Raw genomic sequence first — 18,534 nt, 5'->3', positions numbered from 1 at the left:
ATTTCTGGTTCCCAGATACACCAGAATAGAAGCTTTCCAGACTCCCTGAAATAAACACACAATGATAACAAACTTACTTCGTATCTGTTTCTTGATTTCCTTGGCAGGATCCAACCAATTCTGCAAAGAAAATAGTTCATTTTTTTTTTTCAATTTGAATTAGAAAACACAATAAACATTATTTTTACAACAGTGCTATGAGCCAAAGCTAGAACACGCAAAGGTCTGCCACCCCTTTCTCCTTGGAGTGGCAGTAGGCAGGAATAACGTTAACTTTCAAGATGTGACCCCGGGTAAAAGCAGGACTTTTATTAACCTTCCCAGACATTGAATCATAGAATCACAGAACAGGCAGGGTTGGACAGGGCCTTAAGACCATCTAGTTCCAATCCCCCTGCCATGGGCAGGGACACCTCACATGATCATGTCACGTAAGTCTCTGTCCAACCTGGCTTTGATCACTGCCAGGGATGGAGCATTCACCACTCTTATGGGCAACTTGTTCCAGTGCCTCACCACCCTCACAGTAAAGAGCTTCTTCCTTATATCTAACCTGAACTTCCCTGTTTAAGTTTAAACCCATTACTCTTTGTCCTATGGCTATGGTCTGTAATGAAGAGTCCTCTGAGGGTCTAGATAGCTTGATGTAAGAAATAATGAAATAGAAATTAATAAAATAAATCCACAGAAATATGTGCCAGAGTATGTTCTGGGAAAATTAGATTCCTACAAGCTTGTTAAAAAGGTTTTCTCCCTGGGGACAGAGGGTGTGCGTGGGGAAAGCAGAGGCAGAATCACAGCATCAGGGCTGCCCCTATCCACGCTGCGCAGAGCCTGCTGACTACCCAAGACAAAACTCCTGACAAGGAGGTGGGGAATTAGCACAGCGATGTGTTACTACTCCATGAATGTCAAGGAGCAGATGAAATTCCTCTGAAGGAGGCGTGCAGCAGCTTGGGGTCTCTTATTACCACCTCTGCCTTGTCCTTTAACAGAATAAATTTAATACTTAGAATGCATCACACAGCCAAGAACATAAAGTTTGCTTCCCGTAGGAAAGTTCCACTTTCTCCAAAGAAAGATAAATGAACATATCAGAGAAAAAATATATGGAAGAAATATCAAACAAGCAGAACACAGCAACCCCCCCCAACAAAAACAACCAGTTTGCAGCTGTCCAAACCCAGTCTGTGGTGCAAAAAATGAGCTTCGTACAACTCCAGCTATTGCTGAGCACGAAAGCACACTATGTACCAAGAAATATGCATCAGGATTTCTGTTTTCAAAGATGACATGTGATGTGGGCCCATGTATTGTGTGGCTAGAAGTTATCTGGCAGAGGATGGAGGTGAAATGTTAAGTACTTTGACATTAAAAATATGCATGTTACTGATCTATAAATGTGGTGGCAGGCAGTTATTCTTTTAGCAGTTTAGCTCCAAAAAGCTAAAATCTATACACCTATAAATGTTCTATGCTTTTAAACCACCTGTTAAAAATTAATACATTCTTCTCTTTCCAGTACAGGAAAGCACACTTATCTGGAAATACACTTAAACATCTGCCTCACTTTTACCACAACTTAAAACTAAGCATGTGCTAAAGTGTTATCTTGCACCAGCATGGACTAAGTGACTGCTTAAGCAATTTTCTGAATCAAATAAAATTCTCATATTTAAAAGTCTGTAAAGAAAGGAGAAGACGACAAAAAGACTGATTTATTTTTTATCACATCACTGAAACAAAGGGAAACCTGGGAAATACGGGTGCTGTTCTCACAAGCAAACAGCTAAAGAAGTAGCAATAGTTCCAGATCCACCAGGGAAAACCTCTGAGGCCATGCAAAGCTCGAAATATCTTCACTTAGTGAACTCTGCTGGGCTACTGCATATGTTAGTAGGAAGTTTAATTACTGGTTTCTTTCAAAATATTTATCTTCAAGTGCCAAAATCACACAGTGTATTTTTAGTTATCCTTTGATACTCTCTCTTTCATCATAATGTGTCTAAAATTTTATATACTTATATATATATATATATATATATCTCAGATCACCTGCCCATCGGATCATCTTGGACAGTGTTAATAGCTTATTTAATACTAAAGTTGAGATGCAGAGAAGCAGAATGTGATTCGCTATTGCTACCAACTGCTTCTGAAGACTGATGTCTTTAGCCAAATCAACAACACAAGACTTAAAGCCTTACTTTACCTGAGCAGTTCGCAAGAGCAATCAACTCCTGCATATCTGTATCCCAACCACAGTATTATTAAGCCATATTAAAGTATTACGTTTAGTAGTGTATCTATGAATGTAAACCTGACTTTCATCTATGGCAGTAATGAAATAAATCATATTAGAAAGAGTACAAGCTACATGATTAACTTCTTTCATGACATAAATAGCCAGCACAGAGGGAAGCCAGGGAAACACAGGGGATGCTCTTGACAAGTAGTTACAAAAACCAGTAGCTTAAGATATGTTTATGGAACTTGGCAAAGAAAACAAAACCCACTTCTGGTCTATTTGCAACTGTCTGGGGGGGAGTCTTGGGGAACTCTGATGTCCACATGCCAAAGGCTGGCTGCAGTTTGGTGGGTTACCTTTTGGTTTTCTGTGTCTCTGTATGTTAGCCCAAAGTAGTCTTTTTCCAAAAGGTTCAGATGCTCGCACACTTTGTCAAATAGCACTTGGCCTCTGGAGCGTTTCTGTGGAAAATGAACAGGTGAAAAAAAAAAAAATCACATTTGCAAAATAAAGTAATATAAGCATTAAATTAACATATTTTCTGTTCAGTCTTCAAATCAATAATCTCCAATGATTTAATTAAACTCACACACCTTTTAAACCTATTGACTTGGAGCTTCGCAAGAATCTGCTGAATGGGTAAACCTACTTTTCATAAAAGTTCAGGTCTTCTCAAGGAGTTAAAAATAAGTCAATACATGTAATGTTTCAAGTTTCAATGAGAAGATCTCTTCTGTACTTAAGAAATTGCAATTTCAAATGCATGCAGAGGTCATATCTCAGCAAACCAGGGTATTCTTTGTGTGCAACAACACACAGTGCTACAAAGTATTCCTGATCATTGACTATCAGAGCTGTGACTGGGGCTGATCCACTGGAGGTAAACCAAATGTGAAAGTATTTCTTGCTTTTGGTAACTATGTGGACTGATTACAGGAATCCTTTTTTCTAATATACGAGGAAACACGGTACCACCATCTACTAAAATCACTGAAAGAGTCTAGTATCTCACTGGGAGCACAGCTGGGCAAAAAAGCAGCTTTCCAGTGTCCCACTAATCTTCTTTACTGCTAACTTGTTAGATGAGAAAATATCTCGCTGTTAACAGCCAGAGCCCTTAGCAAAAGCTTCATAGTATCTCTCATACTGGCTGGTAAAAATTCAGGTCATCCTAGCTCTCAGTGTTATATGCAACACTGAGAAAAAATCTACAAGAAAACCAAACACAGACAGAAACATCCTCTTTATAAGCTGTATGTGTCAACTTTAATATGCATCAATTATGATAAACAATTCAAAATTATTTGGGCTATAGTTTCATCACTGCCTGCTTCCCTAAATGCAGCTGAGTCGAAGGCAAAAAAAAAAATCATTTCGAACACACACATATGTAAACATTTTAGTTGCTGTCAGTGCTGTATTTTCTTTAACTGTAGCATACACATGACTTGAAGCAGACTGGAAGTGCACTACTGTCCTCAAACACAATGCAGGAGGCCAACACAGAAGGGGGAGAACGCTCCCTCTGACTTGATGTGCATCTGCTGACAGAGCTGTGCTCAGACAGCACTGCCAGCCCAGCGGCCTTGGCCAGGGGGGTGGATATTTCACAATCCAAGCTGACACAGCTATGCCAACAAACCCACAGAGCCCAGCGCTGGCCTCAAACTATTTTAAAAGTGGTAAGCAAGCCAAGAGGAAAGGAAGGTTGCTGCCTAACACCCTGTGAAAACATTACGAGAGATGATGGCGGGAGTTGTGCAGTGTAACCTAATTTATGTTATATTCGGTATTTCTACTGGGGTTCTGATGGCCTATTAGAAAGAAAGCAGGGAAATAACCTCTAGGTTTTTGTCAATGAGGAAACTGAACAGTGTGGCTGATGAGTCTAACAAGTGTTCTCCAGCTGAGAAAGAAACAGGACCAGAACTGCATTACAAGCATATTGCTGCAACTTCATTTTCTGTGTCCTCCAGCATCGTTTAGGCAAACAGCTCTAGGGCCTTGTTCTGCTTGTCTCAACCTTTCCACCTTGTAGTAGGAAGCATAAATATACCCCAAGCCCCGTTATAACATCAAGCAAGGATTTAGTAAATTCTTCACGCCCAAAACTTGGAAGTAGATAATAAAAGGTTGGTAGTTTTATACTTGATGCTCCATGGAGAGCATCAGGTGGATAAAAAAACCTCACTACTGGTGTAAAGAGAGGAGCCAACGCAAAGCCTTAAAGCCAAAATAGTCTCATTTCTGCTATAAGCAAGTGATGCTGTGTTTTATCACTGTCTGTCTTTTCTGCTTGATAACAAACCAAGTGATTATACTGAATGGAGAGAAATACGCAGGTTAGCTCTAGAGGATACCTGCTTTGAGAAACACTATGACTGCACCATTCACATGCACCTGAATTGTGACAATCCAGTGTCCTATTAAGAGTCACACAAGGCCAACACAGGAGCTGTTTTACGTGGCTGATCCATGCATCTACACAGATGTCAGGTTTGAGAAACAGTAGCTAGCAACTGCAAGATAAGGTGTTTTAATAGGGAACTGCAGGAAACAGTTGTGTGAGGCTGTGCTGTAACAAACCCCATCTAACAGAAAACCTATCAGTGCTCAGGATTTCTTTTTGGCTACACATTGCAGGCAAGTGAGAATAGGTATGGCAAGCCTGGAATAATTTACGTGTATCATTTTTTGTCTAGGACAAAGTGTATCCTCCTCCTCCTGTACAAAGATGCCCAAGTCACTTCCCATAAAATTCCTGCTGTGTCAGGATACCAGAAATCCCTGTCAGTGTTTGAGAAGATGTCAGAAATATCATAATAAAACTAACAGCCCTTCCCAGTGAGGGTCCTCTCTTCACCAGACACCAGGTGTGAACTGCTGATAGCTGAGGAGAAGCCTTACCAGGAGCACTGTCCTCACTGATCACAGAAATGCCCATCAGTGTCCAGACAGATGAGCCTCATGCTGCAACTTTGCCACTGCCCCTAAGCATCTCTTCCCAGATCAGAGCTGACCTGTGGGATCACTTGGGGAGTGGCAACTGCCTGGCAATGGATCCAGCCCTGCTGTCCTCCTAATGCAAAGATCAGAAGAAATCCCTGTGCACGTGCAAATATGCATCACTGCTGCTTCATACCCATGTGGTGTGAGCACACACAGTCTCCTTCTAAAACTTTGTTTCACAGAAACACAGTGAGGGTAAGCTACTGCATAAATCCATGGGAAATTAAGAGGTTTAAACAGAAATATATAATGTAAGCAACTGAGCAGACCTCCTGTGCTCTTGTTAATTGCTTTAATTTTACTGTGTGCCCAAATAAGCTTGCCAGACAAGGCATGAGTATCGCTGCTTTGCCAGGGAGAGAATGGGAGGAAGAGGAGAGATAAAGGTCACTTTACAAATTCATACAGCTCTTCAACACACACAGAACTTATAAAATTGTAAGACTTAATGGTATAATACACTGGCCCTGTAAATTAGGAGTTTTTCTGAAGGGTAAATATGTCAGGAGTCTCCTCTAGAAATATTCTTTGATATTTTTCAGCCATGAATGGGATGAAATGAAATCTGCAAATGTGGAAAAAGAGACACTTCACTTAAGCTTTGGGAAATCAAGGCAACAGAAAGAATGCAAGACATAGATTGAACTGTATAAATGAGTACAGAAGCCTGGGAGCAAAAACTTTATACTTTTCACAGTCTCCTCCCTGCAGCTCTATGAAGGCCAGGGCTCTCAGTCGAAGCTGGAATGGGAATAAACAGCCTCCTGGTCAAGCTCCCAGTGAAAGGAACCAGCAGCAGAGAACTTGGCAAGCCTGCACCCACCAGCAACTCCCACATGGAAGGCTGAGGAGAAGCTGCCTCTCTCCTCACCAGCTTCTCCTCAGCTGTGGAACTCGGCTTCTTTCTCCTCGGGAGGCCAAAGGCCACAAAAGACTCTTGTGTCCCCTACTTGGCTTCTCCAGAAACAGTCCACGCTAAAACCTCTCCACATCAGCTTCTTCAGCCCATTTCCCTCCATCATATCCCTGCCCTTACAAGGTTAAGAGTCCAAGATAACACGTTGCACATCACTGAGAGTGAGAAGTTCAAAAATCAAGTACTTTCATCTTAGCTCTGCCTGGATAATATTATTATAAATTCAGTTACTCTCACTGGTGGACATTTGGGTAAATGTCTGGTATTGCTTAACGCAGAAAAATAATGACAAAGTTTTCTTTTGAGTAAGCCCATAAACTGTCATGTACTTCTGATAAATAAACATTGCTAAAGTGAAAAAATGCAAGCCTTTGTTACAGATACATTACCAGTTCAGCCACAAAATGTGTATTGCATTTCAATATAACAGAATCACAGATTGGCTGAGACTGGCAGGGTCACCTACAGCAGGCAGCCCAGGGCCATGTCCAGATGGCTTTTACATAGCTCCAAGGAAAGAGATACCACAACCTCTCTGAGCAACCTGTGCCGGTGTCTGAGTGCCACCACTGCAAAAAGTGGGTTTTTTCTGTTTTTAAGATGGAATTTCTTCTGTTTTAATTTGTGCCCATTGCCTCTTATCCTAGTAAATGAGTACTACTGAGTGCAGTCTGGCTGTCATCTTTACTTCTCCCATCAGATATTGACAGACATTGATAAGATCCACCTCAGACGTCTCCAGGCTGAACAGTCTCACCTCTCAGCCTTTCCTCATCTCATCTTTCAGGAGATATGCTTCAGGCCATTCATCATCTTCCTGGCTCTTGTTGGACTACCTCCTGTGGGTACATGTCTCCCCTGTACTTGGCAGGCCAGAACTGGATTCAGCACTACATGACTAAGTAGTCGGGAAGGATCACCTCCCTTGACCTGCTGGCAACACTGACCAGGATGGCACTGGCCTTCTGTGCTGCCACGGCACATTGTTGACTTTTGCTCACTATGTTATCCATCAGGACCCTCGGGTAATAATAAACCTTTATTGCAGCAATTAAGCTACCAAAACCATATGCTACTGTGTTGTGATAAGCAACGAGGAAAATTACATGGGAAATGAGCAACCAGCAACCTAATGCAAAGATGTGACACCAACTTCCTTGTCATGCAGGTGCTAATAAGACCCCAGGAACCCTCTTTGCTATTTAATGAGATACAGGAAAGAGGCCAGTAAGATTTCAAGTGTTATGTGCTGGATGGTGCTTCCCAGTCTGGAAGCTAGCTGTATGAGAGAAAAGTTTATTAGGATCCAGAACTGCCACTTCCAGGAGACAAATTTTGCTTCTGTGCAAGAGTGTAGGCTTGGCTGCCCCATGCTGGGAGGTTCCATCTCCTGGAAGCATCTCCTTCAAGCTGCTGTAGCTCCCAGTTTGGCAATCTTGCTCTGCTCCTGAAACATGATCACTTGCAATCTTCCTGAAAGGTATTTTAACACCCACCTTGGTGATACAGCCTGAGCCTCTCCCCGATGCACTCTTACCCTGAACAACACACCTTCATTTGCTGGATAACCTCCAACCTACAGGACCAAGACATCTCTCCCAGCTTTACTCCAGCAGAAGAACATCCATGCTGAGGACCTGTCACCACCTGGGCTTCTTCCAGACTGAATACAAACCTGTGTCTGATAGATTTTCCCCCAGAGGGGCAATACTGCACTGGGCTTGGCATCTCAGCAAGTCTGAGGAGCCCCTGTTTTCACAGGGTTTGAAGACCTTGGCTAGGCAATGCCACATCTGGCCTGACGCAGTACCCTATTTAAATCAGGGTTCTCCCCAGTCCCTTTGAACCATCAGGGACATGATAATGGGCTCCTCATGCATCTCCTCAGGTGTTAAGGAGTTAATCGCTGTGTACCTGATAGAGTGTGTTAGTTAGTCTGCTCTCATACTCTATTTTCACTCAGGAGCAGATTACCTTCCTCTCACTGATAGTGAACTAGGATGAGGAGCTGAAAAGCAGAAAACAGCCCTCCCAGTCTCCTAGAAATAAAAGCCATTGCAGTCTCCCAGATGCCGCATTTTGGAGTGGTTCTACTTTTGCATCCAATGCTGCAGTCCCACATGGGGATGCAAAATGCTGAGCAAGGGCTGCCTACAGCATGCAGGTATGCCCCTCCTGTTTGAAAGCAACTACAAGAAATCACATTCAGACCAAATTTTACAGTCAAGGGGAAACACAAAGAGAGAGAGTCCCACAGCTGAACAGCTATAATGGGATTTCTTTAGCCACCAACAACCATCATCTCTGCTGCACAGTAAAATGCAAGGTCAGGGCACCCCATGAATTGAAACTTCACCTCCCTTTCTGCTCAGTCTAGGAGCACAGCAAGACGAAGAAGGAGCACAGCTGTGGACCTGAATTTTAAATGGAAAGAGTGTGCACATATCTTTCTGCATGAATACATATTGAAACAACATTGCTGCTTTCCTCGGAAAAGCTGTCAACCTGCCAGTGAGCAGAACCACATTAGCACTAGCCTGGCATTAAACTCTGTACAATTACTGTAATAACTCCAGTTGGGCACAATCACTGGAAGAAGGACAAACAGATTAGTATCATGAAATCCCGGTAGGAATAATTGGACTTTAACTGATGTTGAGGTTATCTGGTTCACATTCCTAATTAGCATTTGCACTTTCCAATGGTTCTTAACAATGCACTGAATAAATATGTGGGCTGGCTCTAGCCCTGAATGCTGTAATGTATTTTTGGCATGTGGCTGTACTAACCTCTCCTCTCTCCCCATTCTTTCTGGTGGAGATGAATTAGCTAATTTTTTCATTTACAATATGCATGATGAAAAGGATTCCAATCATGTCCAGACCACTGAGTTTATTTCATTTTGTTATTTCAATTTCAGTGCCATTGTTGCAAGTTATTTTGGTCAACACTTTGGCTTCTACACTGCACAGGACGCACGGCAGTCTCCTCTGTGCTAAAGCAAGGAAAACACCCATAAAAGTTAAAATGTATACGGCAACAAATAACTAGCAAGGGGAAGTTTCTCCCTCCTCATGTTGCAGCTTCTGTAATTATTCCTGCAACACAAACAAGTGCAAACGATTAACTGGCTGTCAGGAATACTTCGTACTTGCTGCAGTGAGTGCTCTCTTCCCACAGATTCTCCCAGCTGAGTCTCTGAGTTGCTGAATTCCAGCCTCCTGACAACACATTTTTTCGTTCTTTCCTCACGAATTACCCAATTTACACAAAAATATGCCCAATCCCAAGAAAAATTACTTGCGCAAATAGCCATTACTTGCAAACTGAAATAATCGAGTATATGCGTGCTTCCAAGATCACTTCATATTGAGAACTCCATTTCTGGAGGAAGGATCTGAACATTACACATATGTCATAATTTAATATGCACAAGCAAATATGTGAGTAACTGAATGTACATAACATGTGCACACAGAAACATATATCAATTCAAAAGTGAATGTTTAGTGTGGTACCAAATGCAGAGGTGTTGGTGACCATATCACAGGGCTTCTCTATCTATGGAGAGTCAATCAGAAATCCTAAACTCACACAGTCATTCTGATAAGTAGCACATTTTTATCTGTGAATGAAATTAAAATCTACATACTGTGGCATTTCCCGTGTTTTTTTCTGAAAGAGTTGAGGTCAAAATACAAAGGGCTGAACTGAGAAATTCTAGAAACCAATCACTGAACTTCAGGCCAAGAAATTTCTAAATCGGAAGGAATGTCTTTTTTGAACAAATCTTGATTAGAAGATGAAAAATAACAGCAGAAGGTTTACTTTCTCAAGGAAGATAAATCGAAGAAGTCACTTCAAAGAAGATTAACTTCATCCACTTCTACACATTTGTGGTTAAGAGTTTTCAAAGGATTTGCTCTTGTGTGTTTACACTTTTTCACAGTGTCTCTCCACGTGGCAAAGAAGACAAATGAGAAAGGTGACAGAAAAGAAACACTGAATTTCTTCAAATCTGTTGTCTCTCAACTGAAACCCCCCACAGGAAGCAAAGTGGGGAACATCCAGGAAGAGGAATAGGAGAATTTTCTGGAGTGCTAACTGGCACTGGTTTACTGAAGTACCTCTTACAAACAACATGTATAACTTGCAGGATGAGAGTAAAAGCATAACACGACTTAACCACTGAAATTTAGCCCCCTGCATCCCTCACGGTGCTTGCTGAAAATGGGACCGGCAGCTCCAGGAACATCAACATTTATTTCATCTGAAAGTCCAGTGTGTTGAGAGCAATGTTCTAGGCATTATACAAAACATTTTAGAGTCACTTCTGCTACAGAATAAAAACTTTGCTGAGTTTACTAGCACAATGTTGTACACCAAAGACAGTGGTAAGACAATACAAAATGACAAAGCACATAGCAAATACTCTACTCTCTCCCACTCAGACAAACAGACAAAAGTTCAAAGAAATTACCTCATCCGGTCTCTTTACTCCAACTGTTTTATGCTTCCTAGGGAAAAATCTTGGGTTTGGCATACACAGAGTAATATAAATGCATGCCTTGGATGGACATATTTCTCTCATCAGTTTGTAAGCAGTTTGCCAGCACATATGTGAGATAGTGAACAAGACCTTTCTGCCAGCCTTTCAGGTGGCAAAAAATACAGGCAATGAAAAGAAAAGCTTCAGAGCAAAATACATTCATTTTTTGGTTTTCAAAATAAAGTACCATTTAATTTTTTTACATACTTTAATGGTAAACTGCATTTGGAAATGTCCCAGGTCACAATTCCAAATACAGTCTACTGAATAAACAATTTAGCCAACTGTGGGGAGAACTAAGAACTAGGCAATTTCAGAAAGATTTACTTGAATAAAAGCTGTGTAAAAAGGCTTTGTTTTGGTTTGGGGTTTTTTTTCCAATGTGAGTGTATTTCATATAAGGAAATTACTTTCCTGAAAGCTGCTTCCCAATACAAGCTCTGCAAATGTTCTATTACTGTATTAACTTTTATTGTGTGAACCTGCCTATGCATCTCAGTAGATAACTAATATTCTAATAGGTTAAAATAAAAACTACAATAGTATTTTGCCTGTCTTTGCTTTTTAATTTAGAACTCCATCCCATACTGCTCTGCACATACAAAAGAACACCAGATAAGAAAACTCAGAATAGACCAGAAAGTATTTTAATATACAGTGACAACTGATGATTGTCTTTTTTTCCCCTCATGGCAGTACTATGATTTATCAGCTTATTGATACTTAATGTAATTTAGCACACTGAAATACCATTCCTGAAAGATTACCTTTTCTGACACCTATCTTTTAAGTATTTAATACAAGCATTTAGATAAATACTTAATCACTGTCTATGCTGCAGTTACATACCTGCAGCAAGTGTCAATGACATTGTATAACATGACACAGTTTTTATCAGGGGCAACCTTCTTTAATACCGTTTGAGCTTGCAATCCTTAAAAGCCAGCACTAATCTAAAAAAAACCTAGGGGACTGCTAAATCCCAGTAAGGAGATTGGTGACCTAGTCCTGATTCTGGCATCAAACCAAATTAGGGTTTTGCCTTCTACATCATCAGCAGAGATCACATGAGTGCACTGGCATCATATGAGCTCTAAGCGTGTGGATGCACACGCTACACAGTTTGCAAGCTTAAGAAGAAAGCAGGCAATGCATGTCCATGGCAATGCAAAGCAGCAAATCAGGGCACCTGGAAATAATAAATACTCTGGAGCATGTCTTTGTATATGGAAGTGTAACAGCCATGGCTGCATATGCACATGAGCTGCAGAAATACCTGTCAAATGTGCTGATTTCCAAATGCTTGGGAATCCCAAGTGCATCAACAGAATTCACACTGTGAAAAATGAGAACTGGCAACATCTTACAAGTACCACTCTCTGACAAAGGAAAGAACAGTGAACACTATTTCTCCAACAGCAGTTCAGTTCTCAGCACACTTGCTAAATCTAGTCTCACACATCTAAATCCTATATGTACTAACTATAAGTAAAATATGTATTATTAAGAGATAATAAGTATTCCATTATTTTGGATGCTTTTTAACAAAGAAAGTACCCCTCCTTGCTCAGCTTTCTGAAGAACACAGTTTGGGCTTGGACTTTAACTAAATGTGCAGTTGACCCATTGGCTTAATGCCTCCTGATTGCCCTACTACTTCCTTCAAGATGCTCTGCGGTAACTCAGGTGGGTCTCTTGGGATTCAATACAGCAGCTGAAGCCTTCCTATAGTATATAAATATAAATATCTTCCTTATTCTGCCTATACTTGGATGAGCTCAGCAAACACTTATCTATCCTGCATAACTGCTAACTATGCACAAGCCTAGTACCAATACAGCAAGGGGAACCCACTGTTACTGGTAACATAAACAGTCACTGACATACATCAGCAAAAGTCAACCATAAATGTTATGTTTATTTCCAGCTGAAAAAAGCTCTACTGGCAACATAGTCCGATTTACAGCGCAATCTTGCCATATGAATTTAAAAGCCACAGAGCTCTTCCTGACCTACATTGCCAAGCTGAAGTGAAAAACATAAATAAATCACACAGCACAGAAAGATGTTTTTGAGGCAGAAGAGGCAGCATGATGATCAGGCTTTTAGATCTGGGTACCTTAGACAGTATTACACCACCAGTGCTGGAGTTGTCAAGAAAAATAATATAAGCCTCTTCTCAGGCTACATCCAAGCTTTATCCAATTCAGATCAGAAACCATTTCTGCCAGAGCAAGATAAACCATGAAAAACAGACCTCACCCTATGGAAGCTTTGTAAGCGGGTATTTCCTCACCACCCAGGCCCATCTATGATATTTTGTTCACTGTATCAACAGATGGGGATAAGAAAACATAAAAGCAGCCCAGCAAACACTGCATGGGGCCCATCTGGAAAAAAAAAAAAATCCATATGAGGTGCTAGTGTTTTATATGACAGGTAACATTTTTAGGGGACGATAATAAAGTGAGCATTTACTTAGTTTTGGTCTGGAAACAGAAACTCTGAGTGCTAATGTGGGGACAGCACCTATAAAATGGAACCAACTAGCACAAGAGTTGGAAATTAATTCAGACAGTTCGAGTGGGAGCTGGAGCAGGTAATGGACACTTGCGTGACACAGAAATAGGGCAGTAAACATGAGAAAATGCAGGGAGACTTGGCCAGGAAGTGACATAAAAATCAGCAACTTCTCTGGGTGTATGAACATGGAGGATTTGGGGGAATGGACACATTAACCAGAAATAGCACAAGGCTTCAAAATCCGACCATTTGTTTGGAGAAGGGAAAAGGGTAAGCAAATCCCTTCATTGCTGTTTGTGATTTATATTCCAGTAGTGCTTAAAAACACAGAGAGAAGCAGGAGCAGGCTCTCTGGAGCGAGGACCACCCTGAGTGATGAGCCTGGAGAAGACAAACGTAAAGGAACTGACACAGGCTTACCCTGGTGATGCCATCAGCAGGGACAGTAACAAGGACAGGACCCTTGGCACCAAAAGACCTCTGTCTGCCTGGGGTAAGAGATGGGTAAAAAGCCCCTTTCCTAGGCTCTCGCAAGCAGATTAACCAGCAACGAGCCTCGCATTAAGTGCGCATGACTAAAAAATGTTTGAAAACTTTGCCAGATGGAGAACAAGCTCTTGTTGCCTGGCTCATGTCCAAGCAGTGCACCCAGGGAAGGGAACCGGAGGCATCATTTCACTAGGAAGTTTTCAGCTGATCATTTATTCCCTAGAAAATGCAGTTTCAGGGCAGCTGAAACTATTTCTCCATGTAGGTCAACCCCTCTCAATAGTTTTCACCATTAAGAAAATTGGTTGGTGCCTCCAAAGTACCAAAACGAAGATTTTGATATCAAAGTTTGATTTGATTCTGAAATGATGCTAAACCCATCATTTCACTGCCTAAATCATTTTCAGAAACTATTAATGAAAGCTAAGAGGACTAGATGCAAAAAATGGATGTGGAATGGGCATATACAGACATATTTTTTGTTGTTCTTTTAAACTTCTGGCATTTATTTCATTGTGACCATGGATTGTGACCATGTCCTCTACTATGACAAGAGGTGGAATTTAAAGCCCAATTTGCTGTTCACTTGGTACGACGTCTGAAGAAGTGACTTGGTTTTAATTCTTTGTTCTCCTTCAATATCTGTATAATACTTGCATATAACTGAAGGAATTACAAGGGACCCCATCTGTCCCACCACTTAGGTGTGTTTTCCTACTAAGGTTATAAGAGACTTTTCCCCTGAATACCATGCAGCCCAGATGTTCCTAGCTGCGAGGAGCTGAGCTTTTCCTGGCAAAGAGGAAATGCTCCAGCCCCATAAATGCTGTACCAGCATCCTCCCTCCACCTTGTGGCATTTCCATATGGCTTGGCTCAACATGAAGTGAATTTGTTTTTGATTTAGATTTCTTTAGCTTCAGTGTAATAATAATAATCAGCATCACCAACACCGCCACCACTGAAAGGGAGCCCAACTGTTTTGCTGTTTGGTTTGGGTTTTTTTTAATTACCAAACTGAAGCAAAAGAACTTTTTCTGCTCAGCCTTACAGTTGATTATTATAAGCTGGACAACATCAGTATTGATTTCCAGACCATTACACTTCTTGAACTGCAAGGATTTTAATTCATAAAAAGCTACCTATGGTCCTTGGAAAACACACAACAGGAGAGTTGTGTATTAACTGTATTCAGCTGGAACATAGTCGGGCAATACCAAGACTCCTACTGACATGTGTCAGGTAACATAGATTTTAACTGAATCCCTTGGCTAATCTAAGTCAACCCTAATTATCAGGTCTGAGGATGGAAAACATCCTGTGCAACTACGATGACGCATCTCAACCCAGACACATTTACTGAAACACATCCCAGGGAAGGACCAGAAAACTAAAACAAAGCTCTTCATATTAAATTAACTGAAATGTAAGCAATGAGTAGGTCAAAAGGAAAAGACATATTAAAAAAATTCCCTCTTGCATTCAGTAATCAGTTTCACATGTAAAGTCATTTGCAAGAGGCTGTGTGGAATTCATTAAACAATTAAAATGGGCAGGGGGTAACTGAAACTGTATCCTTCAGAAAGCAGGGTGCAGCTTATTACAGAATTTCCTTCCTGACATTAAAACCTACCTCAAAATGAATGAGAAATTCAATGTTATTGAATTCCCTGTGCAAAAGTGGTGTGCAGATCCACACTGAGACAGGTTCTGGGGGAGGGTTAACTTGGATGCTCAGGGAGGTGGACAACAGGGCCATATGTTCCCCCACTGCCATACAGAAGCACAGAAGGGCTTTTCCTCCAGAGGGTAGCTTGCAAGCCAGGACACGAAACGCATGCAGCACTGAAGTCAGCCACCACTCTCTTTCACTTCTGTGAGTGGCAGAAATAAGTCTGTGTTCTGGGTTTAGCAGTAGCAGTCATTTTTTCTCCCTCTTCGTAGCTGGTGCAGTCCTGTGGTTTTGACTTTCAGCCTGGGACCAGTGCTGATAACACCGATGATTTTAGTTACTGCTCAAATGTTTAGTCTGACCAAGGACTTTCTGAGCCTCATGCTCTGCCAGGGAGGAGGGGAAGTCAGGATGAAGCAGAGACAGGACACCTGACCCAAACTGACCAAAGAAGTATTCCATACCACAGCACGTCATGCCCAGGATGTAACTGAGAGTTACCCAGAAGGGCTAGCTCACTGCGGGGTTGGACTAGGTATCAGTAGGGCTCGGGCGGGTGGGGTGGGGTGAATTATCAGTCGGTGGGTGGTGAGTGATTGTATTCTCTTCCCTTGTTATTTCCTTTATCACTATTATTATTGGTGGTAGCAGTAGTGATTTGAGTTATACCTTAGTTACTGGACTGTTCTTACCTCAGCCCATGGGAGTTGCATTCTTTTGATTCTCCTCCCCATCCTTCCGGGAGCAGAGGGAGGAGTGAGAGAGCAACTGAGTGACTTATGGCTGACTGTGTTTAAACCACGACAGTCTGCTTGTTCTTTATTAGTGAAGCCTGTCCTATGACCATCTTTAAGGACCTATTTCTTTTTATGAAGTATCCACGTAATCTCACTTTTTAACAGGAAAAAAGGAAAATTCATGTGCAACGCAATTCTCCCATCCAACCTGGCCTTGAACACTTCCAGGGATGGGGCATCCGTAATCTCTCTGGGCAACCTGTTCCAGTGTGGATGTTGGGAAACCCATTAAGAAAATAGCGTCTCCATCAGGGAGGAAGTCACCAGAGGTTCATTACAAAGGTGTAGCAGCAGCTACAGCATGGGATACCCAGCTACTGCCTAGGTCCCAGCAGCAGCATGGCTGAGAAAACTGGAGACAAAAAAACCCCAAACACAGTGTATTTTACGAGTGCTCTCCTACCTCAATTGACCCTTACCCATCAAGAAGAAAGGATACCAGTAACCTTTTTTGGAGATGTCAGTATTGCATGTGCTCTGCAGCCTATCGGAATCCTAGAGCAACTCACTGTGTTTGACGTAGGGCTGCAGAGATGCCACAAGACAGGCTGCCATGGAAACTTTTCACTTACTGGTGTCCTGCACAATAAGAAAGTCTGAGTAGTAGAGGAAGGAAGGAAGAGTACAAATTACCAATGATCTCAGACAGCTGAGCCTTTGAAAATTAAGTTTAATTATTTAACCATTAATTTATACAGATTATGTTATAGCTTTCTGATCTCACTTTGCATTTAATAACGTGTATATGTTTAGAGCAGAAATGAAGACAAATTACAACCTGTTTCAGGAAGACACTTCGAATTAAGCTACATGTAAGGGAGAGGATGACAGCTGGTTCCACTTGCATCTTTTAATTAAAATGCAGTAGTCTAGATAACATAAAATCGAAATGGGGTAGAGAGGGAAGAGAAATAAGTCCTAGAAATAGCATAATTATACCACAGTACTTGAAAACCCCTACTTAAAAGTGGAAAGGAACCTAGAAATAAGTTCTAATTGCTTTCTTGTATCTTTGGAAAAACCTGAGCTAGTGTGTTCATTGTCTTTTTCAAGGTTATCTGAAACTAATTTGCAGTTTCGGATCTTGCTTTGTCTTTGGTTCTTCAAATCAACACATGAGAAGTGCATTAAGCAAGGTCAGTTTACTTAACAGAGAAGTCTTCAGCATCCTCTTGGAAGTGCACTTTTAGCCCCAGCTCTGGACTTTACGGCTTTTGACAACGCATTTCTGAATCTGCTGATGGCTGGGAGAATGCAATGAAGAGTCCAAAAGGAACCACTTCCATCAGCGGTGAACATCCAGGTATAAATCACTGCTCAGCTTTCCTCTAAGCAGAATGCATCAACTCCTGTGACTGAGTGCCCATTAGGAACCTCCAGCTTCTTCACGTCATAAGAGAACCACGTAGCCACCCTGATGCTGGTTTTCTTTGACAAGAGTACCAGGGACAATGCTATTGTACAGCAAATACTACTGCTCCGAAAGCCAACATCTGTCCCTGGACAGTTGAAGCACCCTTAGGTGGACATCCCTGTAGATACATCTCATACAATATGAAAAACCCCTGGTGTCACACATGCAAAGTATTGAATGTGAGACACTGAAAGATAAAGCAGAAGGCAGTAAGAACGTCCAGCATTAAGTATGCAATAAGAAAAAGGGGCTTCTGAAACAAAGGACGTCAATGAGATAATGGATTAACAAAACCTGCCCCAGAAGCATCTCAATTTGTGAGTACGTGCACTTTCAGCTGTCAGGTCATTAACTGGATAAACACATAATTGATAAGCTCTAGGTTGTGCTCTACTTGAAAACAATAAGCTCCTTTTAAATGATATTAATATTTAACATACATAAAAGCATTTTCCATTTGCAAAGCACTCTACAGAGTACCTGATGGGTTCTATAATGATCTCCAACTCCCAGGCTAGGGAATACAAATCTGGAGGGATAAATACCTGGCCTGCATCCAGACCAAGATTCACTGACAGGGTTATTATTTTAGCTCAAAATTGTATTTCTAAGTTTCTGATCCCTCTAGATTACACTGCTTTGTAGCCTTCAGTGGAAAGAAGCGTGACACAGAAATGGAAGACAGGAGCTGACAACATGGGATGGCATTTCTGACTCACATCCCTAGCCTGGGCTACTGTCCACACTGAAAGATGCATTTAAGTGGATTAAACACAAGGAATAGAAATATTAAATATTTGATTACCATGCTTTGTCCACCCCTCTCCCCTTTCTATTAAGGAATTAGTCTTAGGTAATTCACTGACCTCCATATTTTGTTAGGTCTTCCAGTATATTTTCCCCTCCCTGCCAGTTTAA

The 18,534-nt window shown here is 41.4% G+C and overlaps 1 protein-coding gene across 28 annotated transcripts in view; it reads right to left on the bottom strand.

The window, feature by feature from the left end:
• Nucleotides 1–18,534, bottom strand: part of EPB41L3 (erythrocyte membrane protein band 4.1 like 3) — a 148,145-nt gene that overhangs the window by 41,744 nt on the left and 87,867 nt on the right. For all 28 annotated transcript variants that reach the window (XM_061356338.1, XM_061356344.1, XM_061356337.1 and 25 more), the window contains exons 4-5: nucleotides 2,605–2,709; nucleotides 78–120 (exon numbers count right to left, since the gene is read on the bottom strand). In XM_061356338.1, coding sequence (XP_061212322.1) covers nucleotides 78–120; nucleotides 2,605–2,709 — 148 coding nt within the window. The remainder of the gene's footprint in view (nucleotides 1–77; nucleotides 121–2,604; nucleotides 2,710–18,534) is intronic.

The sequence above is a fragment of the Neopsephotus bourkii genome, unplaced genomic scaffold (genome assembly GCF_033783945.1).
Source record: "Neopsephotus bourkii isolate Nb327-2 ecotype Australia unplaced genomic scaffold, CSIRO-AGI_Nbou_v1 NB_846, whole genome shotgun sequence".
Taxonomy (NCBI): Eukaryota; Metazoa; Chordata; class Aves; order Psittaciformes; family Psittacidae; genus Neopsephotus; species Neopsephotus bourkii.
The sequence above is the reverse complement of the archived record's forward strand: the minus strand, read 5'-3'. Positions and strand labels throughout refer to the sequence as shown.